General features: G+C 33.9%; 1 protein-coding gene across 1 annotated transcript in view; it reads right to left on the bottom strand.

Annotated features, from left to right (window-relative positions):
• The window catches only part of ADAM2 (ADAM metallopeptidase domain 2), a 110,564-nt gene that overhangs the window by 31,763 nt on the left and 56,242 nt on the right, over positions 1-22,559 (bottom strand). Inside the window, exons 11-14 of the mRNA XM_008061856.1 lie at positions 17,914-18,050; positions 12,394-12,580; positions 9,632-9,730; positions 9,318-9,513 (exon numbers count right to left, since the gene is read on the bottom strand). Of these exons, the coding sequence (XP_008060047.1) occupies positions 9,318-9,513; positions 9,632-9,730; positions 12,394-12,580; positions 17,914-18,050 (619 nt within the window). The remainder of the gene's footprint in view (positions 1-9,317; positions 9,514-9,631; positions 9,731-12,393; positions 12,581-17,913; positions 18,051-22,559) is intronic.

Raw genomic sequence — 22,559 nt, 5'->3', positions numbered from 1 at the left:
AAAAAAAAAAAAATGTAGGCATAAATGAAAAAATCCTAAAGGCCGCAAGAGAAAAAATTCAGACTACCTATTGGGGAAGACCAATCAGAATTACTCCAGACTTATCAGCAGAAAAACTACAAGCCAGAAGGGACTGGACTCCAATCTTTAATGTTCTCAAAGATAAACTATTTCGCCCAAGATTTTCTACCCAGCCAAGCTAAGTTTCATCAGTGACAGAGAATTAAATTTCTTCCCAGACGTCCAATCCCTAAAAGAATATGGTGTTTTCCAATCAGCTCTACAGGAGACACTTAAGAAGATGCTGAGCACAGAAGAAAAAAGAAAAAATAGAATAACCATGACCTTTGCAAAAGTACAGGCAAACACAGCCAACAGAGTACACAGTGCACATGCAAAAACGAAAGCATACACATATACTAAATCAAAAATTATAAGAAAACAAAGCCAAATGACAGGAATAAACTCTCAAATTTCAATAATCAGCCTGAACATGAATGTACTAAACATGCCACTGAAAAGATATAGAATGGTAAACTGGATTAAAAAAAAAAATCACAAGCCAACAATATGCTGCCTTCAGGAAACATATCTCACTACAAAGGACACCCACAGACTCAAAGTGAGACAATGGAAAAGAGATGTACAGGCAAATGGAAAACAAAAAAAGGCAGAAGTTGTAATTCTAATATCAAAAAACAAACTGCAAACTATAAAAGATTAAAAAGGATACAGAAGAACACTACATAATGATAAAAGATTCAATACACTAGCAAGAAATATCCATCCTATACATATGTGCACCTAACACAGAAGTACCAGGATTTATAAAACAACTACTAAGTAAACAAAAAGAAGATATTGACTGTAACGCATTCATAACCGAGGACTTAAATACCCTACTAACAATCCTAGATAGATCATCAAGGCAAAATATCAATAAGGTGATCCAGAACTTCAACTTGACACTTGACCAAATGGACTTAATAGAGATCTACAGAACACTCCACCAAACAGCCACAGATTATAATCTACTTCTCACCACATAGAACATACTTTAAGACTGACCATATTGTCAGCCATAAATCAAACACAAACAAATTCCACAAGACTGAAGTAATACCATGCATCTTCTCAGACCACAATAGAATAAAAATAAATATCACTACCAACAAGATCCCACCAAACACACAAAGACATAGACACTAAATAACATACTGCTGAATGACTCCTTGGTCAACAAGGAAACTGAGAAAGTAATTAAAAGATCCCTAGAAACAAATGAAAAAATAGATACTTCTTACCAGAATGTAGGGATGCCATGAAATCAGAAATAAGAGGGAAATGTATAGCACTATACACACAAATTAAGAAAACAGAAAGATTACAAGTAAACATCCTAACATCACCTCTAAGAGAACTGGAAAGGCAAAACCATCAAAACCCTGACTTCGGCAGAAGAATCCAGATCAGTAAAGTAAAATTCCAACTACAGGAAATAGAAGACAATAGTATCATAGAAAAAAAATCAACAAAAAGTTGGTTCTTTGAAAGGATAAATAAGATTGACAGACCCATAAGCAGACTGACTAAGAAAAAGAGAGAAAAGGCCCAAATAAACACAATTATACATGCAAGGATGAAGTTACAACTGACCCCAAAGAAATTCAAAGGATCATCAGAGTTTACTATGCACACCTGTATGGAAACAAACTCGAAAACCTAAATGCAGTCGAGGACTTTCTGACATCACACAACCTCCCAAGGTTGAAACAAGAAGAAATTGAAACCCTAAGTAGACCAATATCAACCCAGGAAGTAGACTTTGTTATAAGAAATCTACAGACCAAAAGCAAAAAAAGCCCTGGACCAGATGGTTTTCCAGCAGAATTCTAGGAAACATATAAGGAGGAGCTGATACCAATCCTATTAAAAGTATTCTGGGCAATTGAGAAAGATGGAAACTGCCCCAAATCATTTTATGAAGCTAACATCTCACTGATACCCAAACCTGACAAAGACCCAACAAGGAAAGATAATTACAGACCAATCTCCTTGATGAACATAGATGCAAAAATTCTCAACAAGATTCTAACAAATCGGATCCAACAACACAACTCAAGAATCATTCACCATTACCAGGTAAGCTTCATCCCCAGGATGCAGGACTGGTCATTCACAAGACTATAAATGTAATTCAATACAACAACAGATGTAAAAACAAGAATGACATGATTATATTGTTTAACACAGAAAAAGCTTTTGACAAAATTCAGCATCCTTTCTTGATAAAAACTCTCGAGCACCTAGGCACAGAAGGAACATTCCTCAAAAAATAGCTATCTACATTAAACCCACATACAGCATATTACTCAATGGACAAAAGTTGGAAGCATTTTCCCCTGAAAACAAAACAAGGATATCCACTCTCACCCCTCCTGTTAAACACAGTGTTGAAAGTCCTAACTAGAACAACCAGGCAAGAGAAGGAAATCAGGGGTATCCAGGTAGGTAAAGAGTACGTTTTTAACCCTCTTTGCAGACGATAGGATCCTATACATTGAAAACTCCTTGCACTGATAAGTGACTTGAGCAAAGTCTTGGGGTACAAAATCAATGTGCAAAAGACAATGGCATTTCTATATACCAGCAGCAAACAGACAGAGAACCCAATAAAAAGCAAAGTCTCAATCACAACAGTCACAAACACACACAAAAAGAAATACTTTGGCATCTACCTAACCAGAGAAGTGAAAGACCTCTACAACAAGAACTACAAAACTACTTAGAAAATTAAAGATGACACAAACAAATGGAAAAACATCCCTTGCTCATGAATTGGAAGAATCAATATTACCAAGATGGCCATTCTACCCAAGGTAATCTACAGATTCAAAGCAATACCAGCATCATTTTTCTCAGACCTGGAAATGGCAATACAGAAATTCATCTGGAAACAAAAAAGAGCCAAAACAATCCTTAGCAGAAGGAGCAAAGTGGGAGGTATCACACTTCCAGACTTCAAATTTTACTATAAGGCTACAATAATCAAAACAGCCTGGTACTGATACAAAAACAGACATTTAGACCAATAGGACAGGATAGATTCTGGGAGCAAAAACTCAATTTCTTAGCCAACTCATCTTCAACAAACTCTACAGAAACAACCACCAGGGGGAAGAGATTTATTCAGTAAATGTATTGGAAAACTGACTGACCACTTTCAGAAGAATGAAACAGGACCTCTACCTATTGCCATATACAAAAATCAACTTGAAATACCTAAATACAAAGCCTCAAACTATAAGAATCATAGAAGAAAATTTAGAAGACATACTTATGCATATAGGAGTAAGCAACCAATTCATGATCAAATCCCCAAAAGCAAATGATATACAAGCTACTATAGACAAGTAGAACTTTATTGGGCTGAAAAGCTTTTGTACAGCAAAAGAAACCATTAAGAGAGCAGAGAGACAAAACAGAATGGGAAAAAAACATTTGCTAATTTGTATCTGACAAGGGCCTAACATCCAAAATCTACAGTTAGCTCCAACAAACCAAAAGGAAAAAAACAACGACCCTATAAAAAAAAAGTGGGCAAAAGACATGAATAGACACTTCTCAAAAGAAGACATACAACCAATAGACACATGAAAAAATGTTCAGCCTCACTAACCATCAAAGAAATGCAAATTTTAACCACATTGAGATACCACCTAACTCTAATAAGGATGGTCCTCGATAACAAACCAAAAAACAGCACATGTTGGTGTGGGTGCAGAGAAAAGAGAACACTTCTACACTGTTGGTGGGAGTGCAAATTAGTTCAATCTCTATGGAAAACAGTGTGGTGATTTTTTTAAAAAAACTAGAAATTGACCTTCCATATGACCCAGAAATCCCCCTTCTGGGAATATACCCAGAGGACCACACATTGTCCTATAAAAAAGACACCTGCACACTCATGTTTATTGCTGCACTATTCACAATAGCAAACACATGGAACTAACCCTGTTGCCCATCGAAAGTGGACTGGATAATGAAAATGTGGTACATATACACAATGGTGTATTATGCAACCATAAAGGACCAAATTATGGACTTCACAGCAAACTGGATGGAGTTCATTATACTTAGTGATCAATCATAAAAACAAAGAACTGAATACCATATGTTCTCACTTAATGTGCATCCTAAGCATTTATCAAAATGCTACTAGGGACAGACAGGCAGTTGCAGAACACTGCTAGGGGAGGAAGGGAAGAGGAAGAACACACCTCATCACAAAAGGTACCTGATTCTGCACAAGGGGAAGTGAGGACCAGTCAGAGGTTCAAACTTCACCTGCACACAGACAACTGATGTACCTAATCCTGACTTGTACTCCACATCTCAATAATAAAATAAAGAGAAAAAAACTTAGAAATTTTTTTTAATTTTGAAAAATTTATTCTCTTCCTCCCATATTCCCATTTATACATGGTCTTTCCTGGAGATTGTCATTCAAATTCTTAGAACTTTTGCAGCATTTTCTTGCAGGTGTATACTATTTTTAAAATTCACATACAGGATATTATTATACAATATATTTTTATAAGTTTTACTCTCAATGCTATTTTTACCATCATTATTTAAATAATTCTTGCAATGTTATTTGCATATGCCTGAGTGGTTAATGAAAACTTCTGTATGATATTCTCTAGGCTGTAACTAATGCATTGAATTTTCTTTCGTGCTTAATTTGCAGCATTTTGATGATAAATAAAGCTTAATACAACTCCAAATACTGGCCAGATATTTAAATGTCACACTATGTGAATTGCCTCCCTATACGATTGATTCCCTTTTTATTGAAATTCCTATTTGTTATAGCATTTATATATTATAGAAATTATTCTGCTTTTTAGACTTTACAAGTATCTTCTCCCTAGTTATTCTTTTCTCTAAAAGTTATTATACAGTGTTCTCCATATGTAACAGAAGTCCTAACTTTTGAAGAAATCACATCATTTACTGTTTTACTGAATTACCTATTTTAGCTTCTAAGTTATACCACTGTGTGTTAAATGGCATCAAGGCTTAACTTTATTTATATGTCATTTTCATTTTTTTAAGCCTGCCCCAGTCTATTATTTTGTGGTTTCACAACTGTGATATCTATATCGAGTTCTTTTACGAATATATCAGTTTTTTATCTTCTTTTCCATTCTGTTCATATATTTTCCTAATCTATTTTGCTGTCTTATTCCATTTGGGCTGCTATAACAAAAATACCGTAGACTGGGTGGCTTATAAACAACTGAAATTTATTTTTCACTGGAAGCCCAAGATAAAGGATCAAGCAGATTATGTGTCAGGTGAGGCCCACTTCCTTGTAGAGGGTGATCTTTTTGTTGTAACTCACATGGAAGAAAGGGTTAAGGATCTCTCCTGGGCCTCTTCTAAGAGCACTCAACATCCCATTCATGATGGCTCCACCCTCATGAAGTAAGCAATCCCTCCTTCTAACACCCTCACACTGGGGGTTAAGATTTCAACATATGAATTTTGGGGAACATAATCATTCAGAACATAGCATTAGTATACTTGCTAGTTGTATTAATAAACCATTTTATTATGATTATTGTCCAGTAAGAGAAGTCCTCCAACTTTGTGTATATATTAGGTTATCTGGTTAAGTTCCTCAATATATCCTGATGAAATTTTCATTTGATTGTTATAAATTAATTTGGTGGAAATTCTTTTCATTCATGAATTCAATATATTTCTTAAGTATTTTGGATAACTTTTATGCCTATTATCTGACATTTATAATGTTTTCTTTAAAATGTTTTCATAATGTTAAATTAATATTTTAATAGATTTTTGTTGCTAAAGTAACTGTCTCCTATTACAGTTTAATGGGCTTTTTACCACTGTAGTGAAATAATATTGATATTTACCAATTGCAATTATATCTAGAAAACCTGCAAGCTTATTAGTTCTAATGATTTGTTAATTCTATTGGTTTTTCCATATCTTCACTCCTATTAATTTTATTTCTTCACATCTGTCTTTGGCTGTAATTGGAATTCTATAACTAAGATCAATATTATTTATGCTTATATTAGAGGCTAGGAACCTAATATTGTGAGGAAACCCTCATCATCCTCTTGATGTTAACGAACACATATTTAAAGTTTCTCCATAGTCTATGTTGGAAGGGGGACATTTAAAAATGTATCAAATGTTATTTTGCCTTGAGTAAGACAGTTCATGTTATTCATATTACACTTCACTGATTTGTTAATAAGTTACCAGGTTTACAATCCTGGCATAAATCTAACTTTTTAAGTAAGCTATATTAGAGCTACTAACTGATAGATGATTTTGGATATTTACCAAATTCTCTTACTCTAAACATGAAAGCCAGTGAAAATTTCTAATATGCAGTTTAAATAATATGACAGTTTCCAAAATTTATCAGTGTCTACTTTGTTTAAATCTTTACAAAGACAGATTTGTTAAATTACTGATGACTGGTCATGATTCATTACTTAAGAACAGTTTGATCCAATTTATACAAGTTTTAGTGGCTTTATTATTTCCTCGATTTTTATAAGATAAAACTGATAAAAAATTTTGCTATATTATTCTCTCGAACCTTTTGGTTATTAGAATTATGATAACATTAAGAAATTATTTGATTACTTCTAATCTTTATTCATGCTTTTGAAATATAATTCATGAAAATAAGCATCTATTTTAGTGGTATTTTGAAAGTAAGTAGAAAATCATCTAGGTTTAGAAGTAACTCTGTGTGTACAGATTTGATGCTTCTCGAATGTTTCTGTTTATTGACCAGCTAAGCTACAAAAAATCCTTACATAGTGTCTAACCTAAATACATTTACATGTATTTTTCTGCATTTATCTTAGAATAACCCTATAGTTTCATGTAATGTTTGTTTTCTAACTCTCTCTCTCTGCTACATTTTTCTAGAATCACCAAATTTTGTTTCAGTTTTTTTCTCCCTAAGAAAACTATAATTTTCTATTTTTTATTCATCTAGAGGTTAACTTATATTTTTTGGCATATAACTAATGTAATTCATCTTATTCTTTATAAATTAAATATACTTAAATATATACATGCAAATATACATACATTCAATATCTATACATACAAATATATATGTATCCCAACAAAAATTTTACTAATCTTCTCTCTTATTACATTATTTATGCTTATGGTTTAAATCTTTTTTTACATAATTCATGACCAATTTTTATAGGAATAAATTTAGAAAGAAAATTAAATGAGTTCAAATACAGCCTTTTATATACTTTCCTATTTTGTATCTATATTTTTAGCATTAGGGCAAAATTTCTCAATTCTATCTGCCAGTTTAAACTGACATTCTACTTTGTCAATGATTAGCCAATATGGTAATTTATTTTTCATTTTAACCAGTATACCTGTTAAATCAAGATCTTCTTTTCTTACTTTGTTGTCTCTCTTTCTCTACTTTCCTCTCTTCCTCCCTCCCCGAAATAATAAATCTTAGAACAAAAATAAGCTACAGACTAAAAGAACAATTCAAAATATCAAAAAATGAAGACTTAGCTTTTTGAAAAGAGAAACAAGAGTAGCAAACCTTAGCTAAACTAAATAATAAAAGACAGATGATCCAAATAAAATCAGAAATGAAAAAGGAAACATAATTGATACCACAAAAATGTAAGGCTTATAAAATAATCTTATGAAAAGTTATATGCCAACAAATTTGATAACATAGAAGATACAGATAAAGTCTTGGACACAAACAACCTATGAAGAGTAAATTGTGAAAAAAATAGGAAATCTGCACAAACCAATTGCCAAGTGAAGACCTTAAATCAGTAATAAAAAACCTCTTTGTCTTTCTCCCTTTCTCTTTTTTCTCTTTTTTCTTTCATCTGCAAATTATTCTCCTTAGGATTTCAAATTATCCACTTTCCCAGGACAACATTTTTCCATTTTGTAAGCTTCTTTATTTGCATCTGTATGTTCATCTCGGGGACTGAAATTATTTTACAACCCCTTTTTACATAGAGATTAAAGTTAGACATGCCGGTTACTTCAGTAGAGAAAAGTCGTCCCACCTGACTGTTTCTATGAATATCCTAATTATTTCCTTTGTAAATTGTTCCTAATTCTTCAGATATAGACTTGAAATACTGTTGTCATTATTGCTGTTTATATATTCTTCAGCTAACAATTCCATATACAGTTTGTACCATGTTTTTGCTGTAACTGTTTGCAACTTCAGTGAACACCATCTTTCAATAATTTCATACTCCCTGAATTTTCATGCATCCACTCTAGGATTTTTATGAGACTTCACTATAGTTTTCACATGTGAATCTATGCATGTGTTTGGATGCAGAATTTTCAGTATTTTTCACAGCTATTCTGTCATTTAAATACCATTGAAGTTGCTATCTATATGGAATTCTAGAGGTGAAAGTTGTATCACAGTGGTCGGTACCCACATGTGTGGTTTAAATTGTATTCACATGACAACTTATATTTATGATCCTTTTTTTAAAAGAAAGAAGTTGTCCATTTTATTAATAATAGATTTTCACACTACTCAAGTTCCAAAAGGGAATGTTTCTTCTATTCCTACTGGTCTTTCTTTTTCTTAGTCACACAAAGAAAAGTAACAGTCCCTTTAACTATGTCAAAGCCAATAGAGATTCACTGCTATTTACTTTCTTTTGTCTAAATTTTAATGAATTTCTAATTCCACCCCACTGGTTGGCAAACCAGCCATTATAGTCACTGCTACCCTATAATGCATTGCAGTACGATCCTTTTAATGTCTATAGTCATATTTTTAAAAAGTTTTCACACAAAGTTTATTAGCTAGAAAAAAAAGAAGGAAGAAGAAAGATTCATGGCAGAAAGACCTGCCATGGGCAAGTTTTCCAAAGAAGAAAAGCCACCTATAGTCCTATTTAATTATTCGATCTTTATTGAAAAACAGTGGCTATGAAATGAGAAGAAAGTTTAGCTTGCAGTCAATCTAGCTTCTTCCTTCTCGAACTCACAAGTCCCATGGACGGTGAGCATTTCCCATTATTTTGTTGAAATACCTCAAAAAAATAATAATTTTTATTTTAATTAAATTAATTTTATTTGAGGGTGCTTGTATGTTTTCCTTTGCAGTTTTCCTCTTTTCTTTCTATAGTTCTTTAAAATATTTACAAAAGTCACATTATTTTAAAGGTACAATAATATAACAAAATCTATTTTTTCAGTTTCCAGAAAAATCAAATTCTAATAAGTACCTGAGCCAAATACTTGTCTACATTGTTTATCCCCATGTAAACATCTTCCATCAATGCAGAGCCAATTATTTTCGGCACATCGGTGCCCATTCTGAACAAATAAGTCTTCCTGACATGCTGCAGATGATCCATTGCAAAATTCAGAGAGATCACATTCATCAGTAGACCACCTACAAACATATTCTTTTGACCTATACTGTTGGGGTGAGGTAAATGATATTGAATAGAGCAGAAGGTAAATATGTATATAAGCATTATAAAGAACAATAACTTTACTTATGTAAACAATAGAACTTTTTTTTTGAAGTTCTTACTTTACAATTTTCACAGCATGGTCCTGCAGCACAGTTTGAACCAGCCGTTAATTTACATGTAGTGGCTTCACAGCATTTTGGCACTCTAGCAGCACACTCCTGAAAGACAAATCAAATACTTGGAAGTATCCTCCATCTTTTGTTTACACTGGACAGACAGTTTCTTGATGACAACATATGTACATGTTGGCAAACAGAAAAAATAAAGCCATTTATTCATTCATTTACTTAACAGATATTTATTTACTACTTATTAAATGCTAGACGATATGTTTTTTATACTACTAGAATAGATTTGGCTATACTAGCAGTAGGATCATCTAAGGCCTAGGATGCATCATAATCAAGACATTGAGATCTCTGACTTTAACGGACAAAGAGAGAGTTAAATACAAGCCATAAAATAAACAGAAGCCATAATTTACAAATTTTATTGTCGTGACTGCTTATTACCGGATCCTTCTGAATCTACTATATTTTAATAAGTCTCCAAAAGTTATGGGATATTATGGGTTTATTTCATTTTCAATTATCTAATAAATATCTGAAAATGGCATTATTTCTGACAATGACTAGAGTTGTCACCTTTATATCATTTGCCCACATCTTAATCCGCCCTGTATTATGCTATTGTTTATCTTCTTTAAAACATTCTATTAATAGAAATAATAAAAGCAACAGATAAGGAAGGAGAAGACTAGAAAGATAATACCATCACACACACACACACACACACACACACACACACACACACACACACACACACACACCCGCATTCTATAAATTCCCAAGACTTTGAGGTAGGATTAATTGGGGAAAATTTTTCAATAAGTTGGCAAAAATAAATCAGGGGTTTCAGAAGTCTTACTATGAGTTATAGCAAGATACTACAACACAGAATTTTCAGTACTTTTCACAGCTAATTCTGTCCAATAAATGTCATTGCTATTTCTATCTATATGGAACTATAGAGGGGAAAGTCTCATCACAGTGGTTTAAGACAAATATTTAACACAACGGAGTTTAGACAAATCACTGTCAAATTTTAGTGGACATTTTCAAGATGTTCCCATTCAAATCCAACCAAGCCAAACAAGTGGGTGATGGAAATAAATTTTAAAAACAAGATCACACTTATCAATATTTAGAAACATTCTTTTCATGTTGGTGAGGGTACTCATGAGTGACCTCAGGCATTGCAGTAATCACATCTTGATTTTCTAGGTCTGTGTTACTCACCATGAATCACAATATATTTTCTCCCTCATTTCATTCTTTAGCTCTACCTCCCCACCCTCGTGCAATCCAGCCACTTTATCTAAGAGTTCTGAGTTTGAAAAACTAGCTTTGATCATATATGTTCCAAATATTTTATTTATTTATTTATTTATTTATTTATTTATTTATTTATTTATTTAGTTGAGGTCTCACTCTCACTCAGGCTGGGGGGCAACAGTACCATCATGACTCACTGCAGCATTGACTTTCAGGGTTCAGGGTGATTCTGCCACCTCAGCCTCCCAAGTAGTTGGGACTACAGGCACACACCACCACGTCTGGCTACTTAGTTATTTATTCATTCATTTATTCATTTAGTTAGTAGAGATGTGATCTCACTGTGTTGTCCTAGCCAGTGTCGAACTCCTGGGCTTAAGCAATTCTCTTGCCTCAGTCTTCCAAGTGCTGGGATTATAGTCATGAGCCACCACACCAGGTTAATTCAAAACTTTTTTTACTTAAATAGTGACCTGGATTAAAATATCTTTAAAAAAATGTGCCTCCTATGTTTTTTTGTCCCATAATGAAAGCTTTATTTCTATCTCTCTGAATAGCATAGGAATTTTGGTTAAATAATAAGTTTAAATTTTAGATTTAAATACTAGGAACAGACACACTCAAGAGGAAGAAAGTAAACTTGTATCAACTTAGTTATAGGATCAGTGGCCTTAAAATTTACTTTTATGAGAGATTACAATGGTGGTTATCAGGGTCTGTGGGGAGGGGTATGATTATTAAGGGGTATGAAGTTTCAGTTCTGTAAGATGAATAAGTTCTGGAGATCGACTGTGCTACAATAGACTATAGCTAACAGGATTGTGTTGTGTACTTGAAATTTGCTAAAAAGGGAGATTTAAAATTTTTTGTAGAAAATATAGTTTATTTAAAAAGTACATTAGAGAGAGAGAAAGAAAGAGGAGATTCACCTTCCCAAGGTAGGGAAGAGGGCCAAAGACAGGAAGCATGGTGACAGTCATAGCTCAGAGAGCACATGGCCACACCAGAGCAAGGCAATGGCGGTGATGACCTGGCAATGGCTGCAAGGCAGATTTTAAATGTTCACAGGAGAAAGATAAAAAGGAAAAGAAATAACAAAGAAAGTAAACGAAGAGAAAGAAAAAAGAAATAAAATGCTATGTGAGGTGACAAATGTGTTAATTAGCTTAATGATGATGGGTATTTCACAATGTATACTCTTCTCAAATCATCAATTGTGCAACTTAAATATATTTAATTGTCAACTATGCTTCAATGAAACTAGAATAAAAAGTAACATTACCTGTATATCCATAAAAATCCATGTAGATCTACAAATCATGAATCCATACACATAAATGCATTCGTCAGTTTGCTACAAACCCTATGTGCCTTCCTAAGGCCTTTGCAGAAAAAAATACTTTGATAAATTAAGGAAAATAGAAGTGTCACACTATGAATAATATTTGATGCAATTCCAGTGCATATTCTTCCAAATGAGTACCAACCTCTGCAGAACCACAGTCACAGTCTTCACCTTCTTCCACCACGTTATTACCACACTGTGCTTTCTGTTGTTTGTAATGTGGATCTAAGCGAGGCTGATTTTGAAGACACTGGGACGTCTGCTTTGAAATAAAGTGTACAAAGTCTTCCACGCTGCAGTTACTAAAGAGCTTCACACCACTGAAATGACTAAAAATACATCAAACTTCAAATTTTTGTGTAAGAGTGTCTGCAAACTGCCTACCTTTAGAATATAGTTATTTAATAGCATTTCACGACAGACCAAATACTCAGTTTTGCAAGTGTCAAAACATTCATTTTCTGTGCATGGAAAATCAGTTGTGCAAAAATTTAAATTTTTTTTTTTTTTTGAGTTGTAGTCTCACTCTGTCACCTCAACCTGCTGGGCTCCGGCGATCCTTCCACCTCAGCCTTCCAAGTAGCCAGAATTACAGGCTTGTGCTACCATGCCTGGCTGATTTTTTGATTTATTGTAGCAATGAGGTCTCGCAGCCCAGGCAGGTCTCGAACCCGCAGGCTCAGGCAATCCACTCACCTCAGCCTCCCAAAGGCGCGGGATTACAGGCTGAGCCACCGAGCCCGGCTTAATTTAAATATTTTAGTAGAAATAAGTTACTAAACCATAAAGCTTTATTGGCTCTTAGATAACACTTATTTGTGAAACTGCTCTCTCTTATTTTAGCTTTGACCTTCCAAAGTTTCTATTTCTGGTTCATTTGTTGCTTTCTTTCTCTTTTACGACTTCTAAACATTGGAACACCCTTGTATTAACAAATGAAACCATGCTCTTCCTTTCTTTGTCTATATTTATTTATAGACAATGTTATCTAGTTCTATAGTTTCAAATAGTACTTGTGCCTGATGACTTCAATATTTGTTGCTCCAATTCAAACTTATCACCTAAACTTGATAGTCCAATATTCAATGCTTTATTCAGTGTTTCTTCTTAAACCTATCTCATAGGCACCTAACTCTTAAATTCCCTAAACTAGTCTTAATTCCTCTTGCCCAAAACTTACCCCTCACAAAGTGTAACATAAAGTTTTAAAATATGGACCCCGTGGTCAGTCAAACCACATGGGTTTAGATCTTGGTTAAGCCATTTACAAGTTGTATTCCCTGTAAAGGTATTTAAATTATGTATAATTCAGTTTCCTCTTTGCAATATGAAGATAAAAGCATGATTTATCTCATAGAATTGTGAGAGTATAATACATGTAATGCACCAATTATATATAGATTTGACAGAATTTCATGACAGATCTATTATATAGAGATCTGAGAAAGCATCAATCTATTAATTGTGTGGCATTTCTCGGATAATTTTACACCACATTTCTACACAGTGTCTTTCATTCCCCAAATCACCTCATTGCCAACAACTCAAATAATTAATATCTAACTATCAGAAACCAAAGAGAAAAAGTGACAGAACTTTAATGTTACTGAGAACCAGGTAATACAAGATAATGTTCACCATGTGTAAAAAAAAACAGTTCAGGTTATAGGATATACACTTTCTGGTAATGAAATTAATATTGTCATTAGAAAGTAAAATGTCAATCATTTATTACATCCAATTGAATATTTACTTGCAGTTTGAATCTTCACGCAGATTTTCAGGATGTTTCCATTCTCTATCCTCTAACTTTTTCTTGATAATAGAGTTTCTGAATTTTAGCTGAATACATGACTTCCTTGTATAATGCCTAAATTTCTTAGTTTTTTATAAAGTTTAGAGTGAACACATATAAAACTCAGATAAGTGGTCTAATGTGAGCCATAAGTTCAAGTTCCAAAATTAACAAGATAACCATGTTTTTATATGTTCCTTTGTCCTATTGGTGACTATAGCTTTGGTTATATTTAGAATTTCCATCAAAACTATGAGGTGATTTGGGAGTCGGGAGCCCTGTGTAGAAATGTGGCATAAAATTGTTAGAGAAATGCCACACAATAAATAGAGTGATGATTCCTCAAGAAAATACAAAATTTCTTCATTTTATGCTATTATTCCTTTGGGTTTTCTCTAACTTGCAGCAAAATCTAAATAAAAATTTGTCCCAATAAACACACTTCTCAATCAGTATATTTCTTTGTTAATCATATTTCATAATTTTAAACATTTATTTCTTTGCCACAAAAATGCAAAGCACTGACAAAATAATGCAATGTTCTCATTACAGTGAGGTAGAAATTTTTTTTTAATCTTCCTAAACAAAACATGCACATAACATTTAATTCATTTTTAAAGAAGCAATATCCATTAGATAGAAAATTAATAAAACTTGTATGAAAATATAATTTTAAAGAAATTATTCCAGGCATCTTAATTACTAACTAAAAACAAAAGCAGCAACTGAACATATACTCTCACATTTCGTTGTGAAGTATGTACTTGTACATCATGGAGAGATTGATTAAAAATGAAAAACAAAATAACATAAAAATAAATACTGTTATTCAATAAGTTTCATGGCTTAAAAGATGGACATCTAAAAAGTATATTATTGGACCACAACAGATATTAAATCAGGTAACAATTTATTCAGGAAATCCACAAATATTTGAAAATCAACTGATATACTTCTAAAATAGCTAGCAAAAAAATAATCACAAAGAAAATTTGAAAATATTTCAACTATTCCTCCCAGACCTGGAAATGACAATACAGAAATTCATATGGAAGCATAAACGACCACTAATAGCCAAAACAATCCTCAGCAAAAGAAACAAAGCAGGAGGAATCATACTTCCAGACGTCAAACTTTACTATAACGCTATAGTAATCAAAACAGCCTGGTATTGGTACAAGAACAGGCATATAGACCAATGGAACAGGACAGAGATTCCAGAAGAAAAGCCTCAATTTCTCAACCAACTCATCTTTGACAAAGCTTCCAACAACAACCACTGGGGAGAGGAGAATCTATTCAGTAAATGGTGCTGGGAAAATTAACTGATCACATGCAGAAGATTGAAACAGGACCCCTACCTATCACCATACACAAAAATTAACTCTAAATGGATCACAGACCTAAACATAAAACCTCAAACTATAAGAATCTTAGAAAACACAGAAGATACTTATGGAGATTGGAACTGGCAACCAATTCTGGATCAGAACCCTGAGTACCAATATCATAAGAAATCAGATACACATGTGGGACACCTCGTCAAACTGACTAGCTTCTGCAAAGCAAAAGAAATCATCAAGAAAGCAGGGAGACAGCCCACAGAATGAAAAAAAAAATTGCCAACTGTATATCTGACAAAGCCTAACATCTATGATGTGCTCAGCCTCACTAATCATCAGAGAAATGTAAATCAAAACCACAACGGGATACCACCTATCCCCAGTAGGAATGACCATCATTAATAAAACACACAACAACAGATGCTGGTGAGGATGCGGAGAAAAAGGAACACTTCTACACTGCTGGTGGGAATGCAAACTAGTGCAACCTCTTTGGAAGACAGTGTAGAGATTTCTGAAAGAACTAGAAATTGACCTTCCACATGACCCAGCAATCCTCCTATTGGGAATATACCTGGAGGAACTCAAATCATTCTCCAAAAAAAGATACCTGCACACGTATGTTTGTTGCAGCTCTATTCACAATAGCAAAAACATGGAACTAACCATGCTGCCCATCGAAACTGGACTGAATTTTTAAAATGTGGTACATATACACAATGGAATATTATGCAACCACAAAGAAAGACAAACACATGGATTTCGCAGAAAGTGGATGGATTTAGAGTCGATCATACTCAGTGATCTATCACAGAAACAAAGAGCAGAGTACCACATGTTCTCACTCATAAGTGGACCTTGAACAATTATCATAATACTATAAGAAAAGGTTTGACAGTAGTGGGAAACTGTCAGGGTAGGGGAGGTGAGATTGGCAGTTGAGGGAAATTGCTAGGGGAAAGAGGGACACACCTCATCAACAAGGGTACCTGCATAATCAACGTTTGCATTATACCTAATCCTGAATTGTACCACACATCTTAAAAAAATAAAGAAAGAAAATATTTCAACAAACAGAAAATGAAACACAAAATATCAAGAATGTGAAATGTGTAATTGAAGCTATGGCTAGACAGAAATGCATAGCTTTAAAGTGCTTAAACAAAAAGAAAAAAGGTTTAAAAACAATTATTTGAATTTTCACATTAAAAATCTAGAAAAAAAAGCCCTGTTTTCTGTTATTTACTTGCACTGTCTGGATCTGCTATAATATCTTTTACCTCTTCCCAGATATACCACTTTGGTCATTAGATAGATTGATATGTTGGCTTGATCTTACATTTCTGTAGATCTGAAAATCCCCCAGTTATTATGAACATGGTCAACTTCAGCAACATAGCAACTTATTATTTCCTGGATACTCAAGTCTGCAAGAGCCCAGAAGTCCACGAGAAGCCACAACAGAATAGTATGTCTACACTGCAATTCTCTTACAGATACTTACCAGAGATTCCACATGTACCTAATCTATGAGGTATACCTAATCTACCAGGAATATTTTTAGAGTCATTATATTTTAGTGATCACAAGAACCAAAGAACACAGCATCTTGCATCATAGCCTTGATCTACTGCAGTGCAATCTTAACATTCCCTTCTGCCAAGGGTATCAGATCACTTATTGATATGGGGTCCACAATCATTTCATAAAGGTTTGTTTTTTATAATCACTTTGGGATAAATATTTTAGTATGAGTTATCCCCCAAATCAGAGCCTGAGATAAGAACTGGAATACAAATATTTTTAGGAAGTGATTGTGGCAGCAGGAGTGAAGGAATGAAAAAAATGAGAGATTTGCTCATAGGACTTGATTCTCTAAGACATTTGAGAAGCAGAGATTATTGCCAATAGTTGTCCAATGACAAGATAAGAGGCTGGTTCCAATCACTGACTGGATAGTTTTTCTAAATTATTTTGTTATTTGGTCCCATTTCAATAAAATTGCATAATGTACTTTGAGAATAATGATAATAACAGCAAGCAAATTCACTAAGTCTTTGAGGCCTGATAAGGATACTGCAAAAGACCTTATTTCAAGACCAAGAAAAAGCTGAGTGGTGGCAAATCTGAAATCAATAGTTGCCACGATTTCAGGCTGAGTCGGAGTAGAATCCCTGGAGATCCATGGAGACCAGTTATTACTAATAAATCATTCTTGTGTAGTGATCTCAACCAAGCCTATTTGGCTTATCATATCATGTATCAAATTATAAAAGTATACAAGTAAACATAGTGATAAATGTAAGATTACATATGAGAAAGTAGATATGACATATATTACAAGAGATACTGAAATAGATAAGCATCATGGGCATTGGGATATATATTTTGGCCTGAGGTCATTGGTGACAGTCAATATCCAGCCATTATTATTTACTTTAACAGCTTAAACTTTCTTACTAAATATATCTAAGGTATCTTAAAATAAACTATATATGTAAAGTATAAAAGTCAAGCATCTTACATTGCTTCTGGGTTCATTATGCAGACAGCTCCTGAGCACTGGCATTTGTTAATATCATCGTAAGGGATTCCCATACTAAGGCTTAGTAATTGAGCTAAAATTACTGAAAGCGATTCCAGACTTATGGTTCTTGGGTGCTGGAAAAAACAAAATAAATGTACATGCACAAGACTTGGGAGGTATTCAGTTTAGTGAAAGAATATTGTTATTACTATATGTCACATGATAAAATGGAATAACATCTACTCTGTTATCCACAGAAGCACCATCCATGTCGGCCTAACTCATATGTTACAGGTATCATTTTAAATATACTAAAATTATAAAAAATAAAATCTGAAATTTTACTAAAATGTAATGGATGACTCCTTTGATGGCATCAGACTAAGGAAAACTTTGCTCCAGGAACTTGTTAATGACAAGTTACAACCTGTTTACAACAGTTGTGTTGATATATTTGTATTGAGAAAAGACAATCTTGAAAGACAAACATATAGACACATGTAGTGTCAAGTTATAAACAGGTTATGTTAATTTATAAAATGATGGTAACTAGAGGTTGAGAAGGATATTGAGGAAAGGAGGATAAAGTGTGGATGATTAATAAATACAAAAATAGGCCAGGCTTGGTGGCTCAGCCTATAATCACAACACTTTGGGAGGCTGAGGCAAGTGGATTGCCTGAGCCCTCGGGTTTGAGACCAGCCCAGGCAACTTGGCAAGACCTTGTCTCTATAACAAATAAAAAATTAGCTGGGTATGGTAGCCATATACTTAGCATAATTCTCAAATCATAAAACAAGGTGAGAATTAGCCCCTCTATTTATAATCCCTGAAACAACTTATTAGTATTAAATATTTTTGAACCATTTTTAAGGAGGTCACCTGGGTCTAGAACTTTGTTTGGGTATTTTTTTGTTTGTTTATTTGTTATTTTGGTTTCTCTGAGTTGGAATCTCACTCTGTCACCCAGGCTGCAGTGCAGTGGCACACTCACGGCCACCCCAGCATCGACCTGAAGGGCTCAGGCAATCCTTCCACCTCAGCCTTCCAAGTAGCCAGAACTACACACCCATCTAATTTTTTTATTTATTGTAGAGATGAGGTCTCTCCAAGTTGCCCAGGCTGTTCTCGAACCCGTGGGCTCAGGCAATCCCCTCACCTCATTCTCCTAAAGTGCTGGGATTACAGGCTTGAGCCGCTGCACCTGGCCATTTTTAAGTTTTCATTGCAGATTCAATGACTCCAAAAGATCAATGGCTATTTAGGTTTTCTTTTCTACTCATTTGATAAATTTTATTATTCATAAAATATCATCCATTTTTATTGCCATTAATTAGTTGAGACTAATCTTTTTGATATATTTAAGATATGTAGGATCTGTGGTGATTAAGTCCTTTCTGTCAATTAATATTTCGATAATTTGATGTTTTTACTTTTTTGAAGGTATTAGTTTTGCTTGGTTGTTATATATTTGCCTGTCTTCAAATAATTTGGGTTTTGATTATTTTCTTCATTGTACATAAATTTTGCATTTCACAGGTTGTCTTTTTTTAAAATTATTTCCTACTTTCTAGAGTCTGCTAGCGTAACTCATCATCTACATGCCTTTCGGAAATGGAATGAGATGATCTACATTCAAATCATTTAAATTTATATATTAAATTATAAATATAACTCAAGAAACATTTATAGAGCTCTCAGCTCTGCCTTTTTGGAATCCCATAATTTGGAATGCTGCAGTTTTAATGTTTTTTACCTCAAAATGAATTATATTTTCTCATTTTTTATATTCAAAACTTTAGAGATTTTCAAGTGATTATTTGGTTACAATTTAAATTGGTAATAGCCAGAGATTATTGTCTGTAAGATCTCAATCATTTTATATTATTTATATTGCTTTATTTATCATCATATTATTTATTTGTTTTGGTAACTACTCTACATTAATATTCTACTGCTCTTTAGTATAGGACTCATCAAAACTTAGGCACACAATATCCCCAGTTTCATAATGGTCATTCCATAAATCTCATTATAATTGTCAGGACCCCATTTCTTCCCAGCCAATGCCCTCACTTTAACAATAAACACTCTGCAAGCTTGGATATCCAATTTGTGTTGTAATTTAGTCATTCACAAGATGAGATTCTGGGTTTGGTTTTTAGCAATCTCAGCCATGTGGCTATATAAGATAAAGTCTCTTTCAGGGAAGACAGAAATGCTCCTGCCATTTATATGGCACTTGAGATGGGAATTTGAACTCCTGAGCTCATTATTTTCTTTTCCCACGTTGTCCAGAGACATCAGGAGCAACCAGTCAATATCATTATATTCGTTAATTTGACGACAATTAATGATAAGTTTAAATTATGGCATGCATTGTTACTCAGATCTTTGCTCCTTAAAAATTGTTTATTAGGAGTATTTTATTAGGATATGCAATGGTGATATTTTGCATATCTCTATAGCTAAATTATGCCATGAATTATTAATCTTCTATTTATCACTGGAATTAGAGTTATTAGTGTCTTCAAATCTGATCATATTTGAGAGCCAATTCCAGAAGCCCCAGAATCAATCTAGAAGATTCATCCTTAAGATTCTATTATTCTATATCCACTCTTGGCACCAAAATCTGTATTGTCATGGTTTCAAGAGAATAAAATTATAGGCAGCGTGTGTATGTGTGTGTGTGTGTGTGTGTGTGTGTGTGTGTGTGTGTGTGTGTGTGTGTGTGGGAGAGAGAGAGAGAGAGATTGATTTATATTATATTAGGATTGGCTCATGTGATAATGATTATGGAGACTGGCAAGTACAAAATGCACAGTGCAGGCCAGCAGGCTGGAAACCCAGTGGAACTGAGGGTCCACTTCCATTCTAAAGGCAAACAGGCTGTAGATCCAGAAAACCTTGATGATGTAGATGAAGTGCAAAAGCAATCTTCTTGAGAAATTCCTTCTCAGGGAAGATAGTCTTTTTGTTCTATTCAGACCTTCAACTAATGGAATGAGGCCCACCCACATCATAAGAGAACAATCTACTTAAAGTTCACTTATTTCAGTGTTAATCTCATTTAAAAATATCCTCCAAATGGACACATAAAATTAATCATCACAGGTAGTTCTCAAGCTTTGCAGGTCCAGGTTCAAAATAAAATTCATCTTCCACCCTTCCATTTCTCCCTGCATGACCAAAGTCTGCCACATTTTCTCTGTATAGTTTTTCAAAACAGAGTTTAGGCATAACCATTGTTTTTCCATCATGTGTGCTATCCATCCAGTAAGTTAGCAAGGCCTAGATGTTCCATTGTCGCAGCATATTCCAGATAAAATCTACTTCTCCAAGAATAAAATACAAATGTATGTCATTCACTTGAAATTGGTCTTGCTTTGATACTTTCCTGTCTACTATGACTTTTCCATAGAGCAATTAGATAAATGTTTCTCTCAGGTTTAAAAACTTCCAGTGTCTTTTTATTGTAATGAGAATAAAATCCAAACCTCTTTACCAGATTTTTAAGGTCACGCATAGTTAGACTTGCTTACTCTTTTACAATCTTAATGTTTTCACAACCCTTCTGATCATAATAGCTCTATTTGAAAATTTTTAAACTTAATGGTCTTTCGCACAGGATCTAATTTCGTAGACCTTGTCATGGTAATCTATCTCACACCATGCATGGCTCACCTTCAATATCCCATCCTCAAAGTCTTTCTCTGACCATCCTAGTTAAAATAGTCTACTCCACACCGCATCAATTTTTAACATATTCTCTAATGTATCTTTTGTTTGTAAATATCACTAATATAAGTAATATTATAACATTATTTAAGTAATAGAGGTTAGTAGTTTTTCTAAGATTTAATGATCATTCTTTATTTGAATAGAATCACCTTGGTCATGTGCAATTATCTTTATAGACTGCAGGATTCAGTTGGTTAGTATTCTCACCTTTTCTTTCCTTCTCTATTACTGTGATTCAACGGGTCTCTAATTTCCTTTTGTATAACAGCCTCAGTCAACATTGTTATTATTCTGGCCTCTAGGATTGTGGAATATGTTTTTTCTATTCTCTATAAATGTATGAGAATGAAATAACTGGTCTTCTCAAAATTGTGCAGTGTATGGCACTAAAAATATTGGGGTTTTTTCTCCTTTGTAATATTTTATTGTATTTTATTGTTTAAGTTGGAGTCTCACTCTGTCGCCCAGACTGGAGTGCAATGGCCGCTCCCTGCCACCACAGCCTCACCTGCTGGGCTCCGGAGAGCCTTCCACCTTAGCCTTCCAAGTAGCTGCTACCACGCCCGCTAATTTTTGATTTATTGTAGAGATGAGGTCTCACCAAGTTGCCCAGGTGTGTCTTGAACCTGTGGAGTCAAGCAATCCACTCACCTAGGCCTCCCAAAGCGCTGGGATTACAGGCTGAGCCATCGAGCCCGGCCCTTTGTAAAATTTTTAAATAATAAAAAAAATTTTCAACTGTTTGGTGATACTCCAGATTTCTAGTTCTTCTTGTGTAAGTTTTAGTAAATTATGAGTTTCTAGTAACAATGTACTATTTGTCTAAATTTCCAATTTATCTATTAAAAGATAAATTTTCTACTATATTTTAATGTTATACACATCTACAGTATTTCCCA

The sequence above is a fragment of the Carlito syrichta genome, unplaced genomic scaffold (assembly GCF_000164805.1).
Source record: "Carlito syrichta isolate Samal-C Ts95f unplaced genomic scaffold, Tarsius_syrichta-2.0.1 Scaffold305630, whole genome shotgun sequence".
In the NCBI taxonomy this organism is placed as follows: domain Eukaryota; kingdom Metazoa; phylum Chordata; class Mammalia; order Primates; family Tarsiidae; genus Carlito; species Carlito syrichta.
Note: the sequence above shows the minus strand (reverse complement) of the source record. Positions and strands in the feature narration are given on the sequence as shown.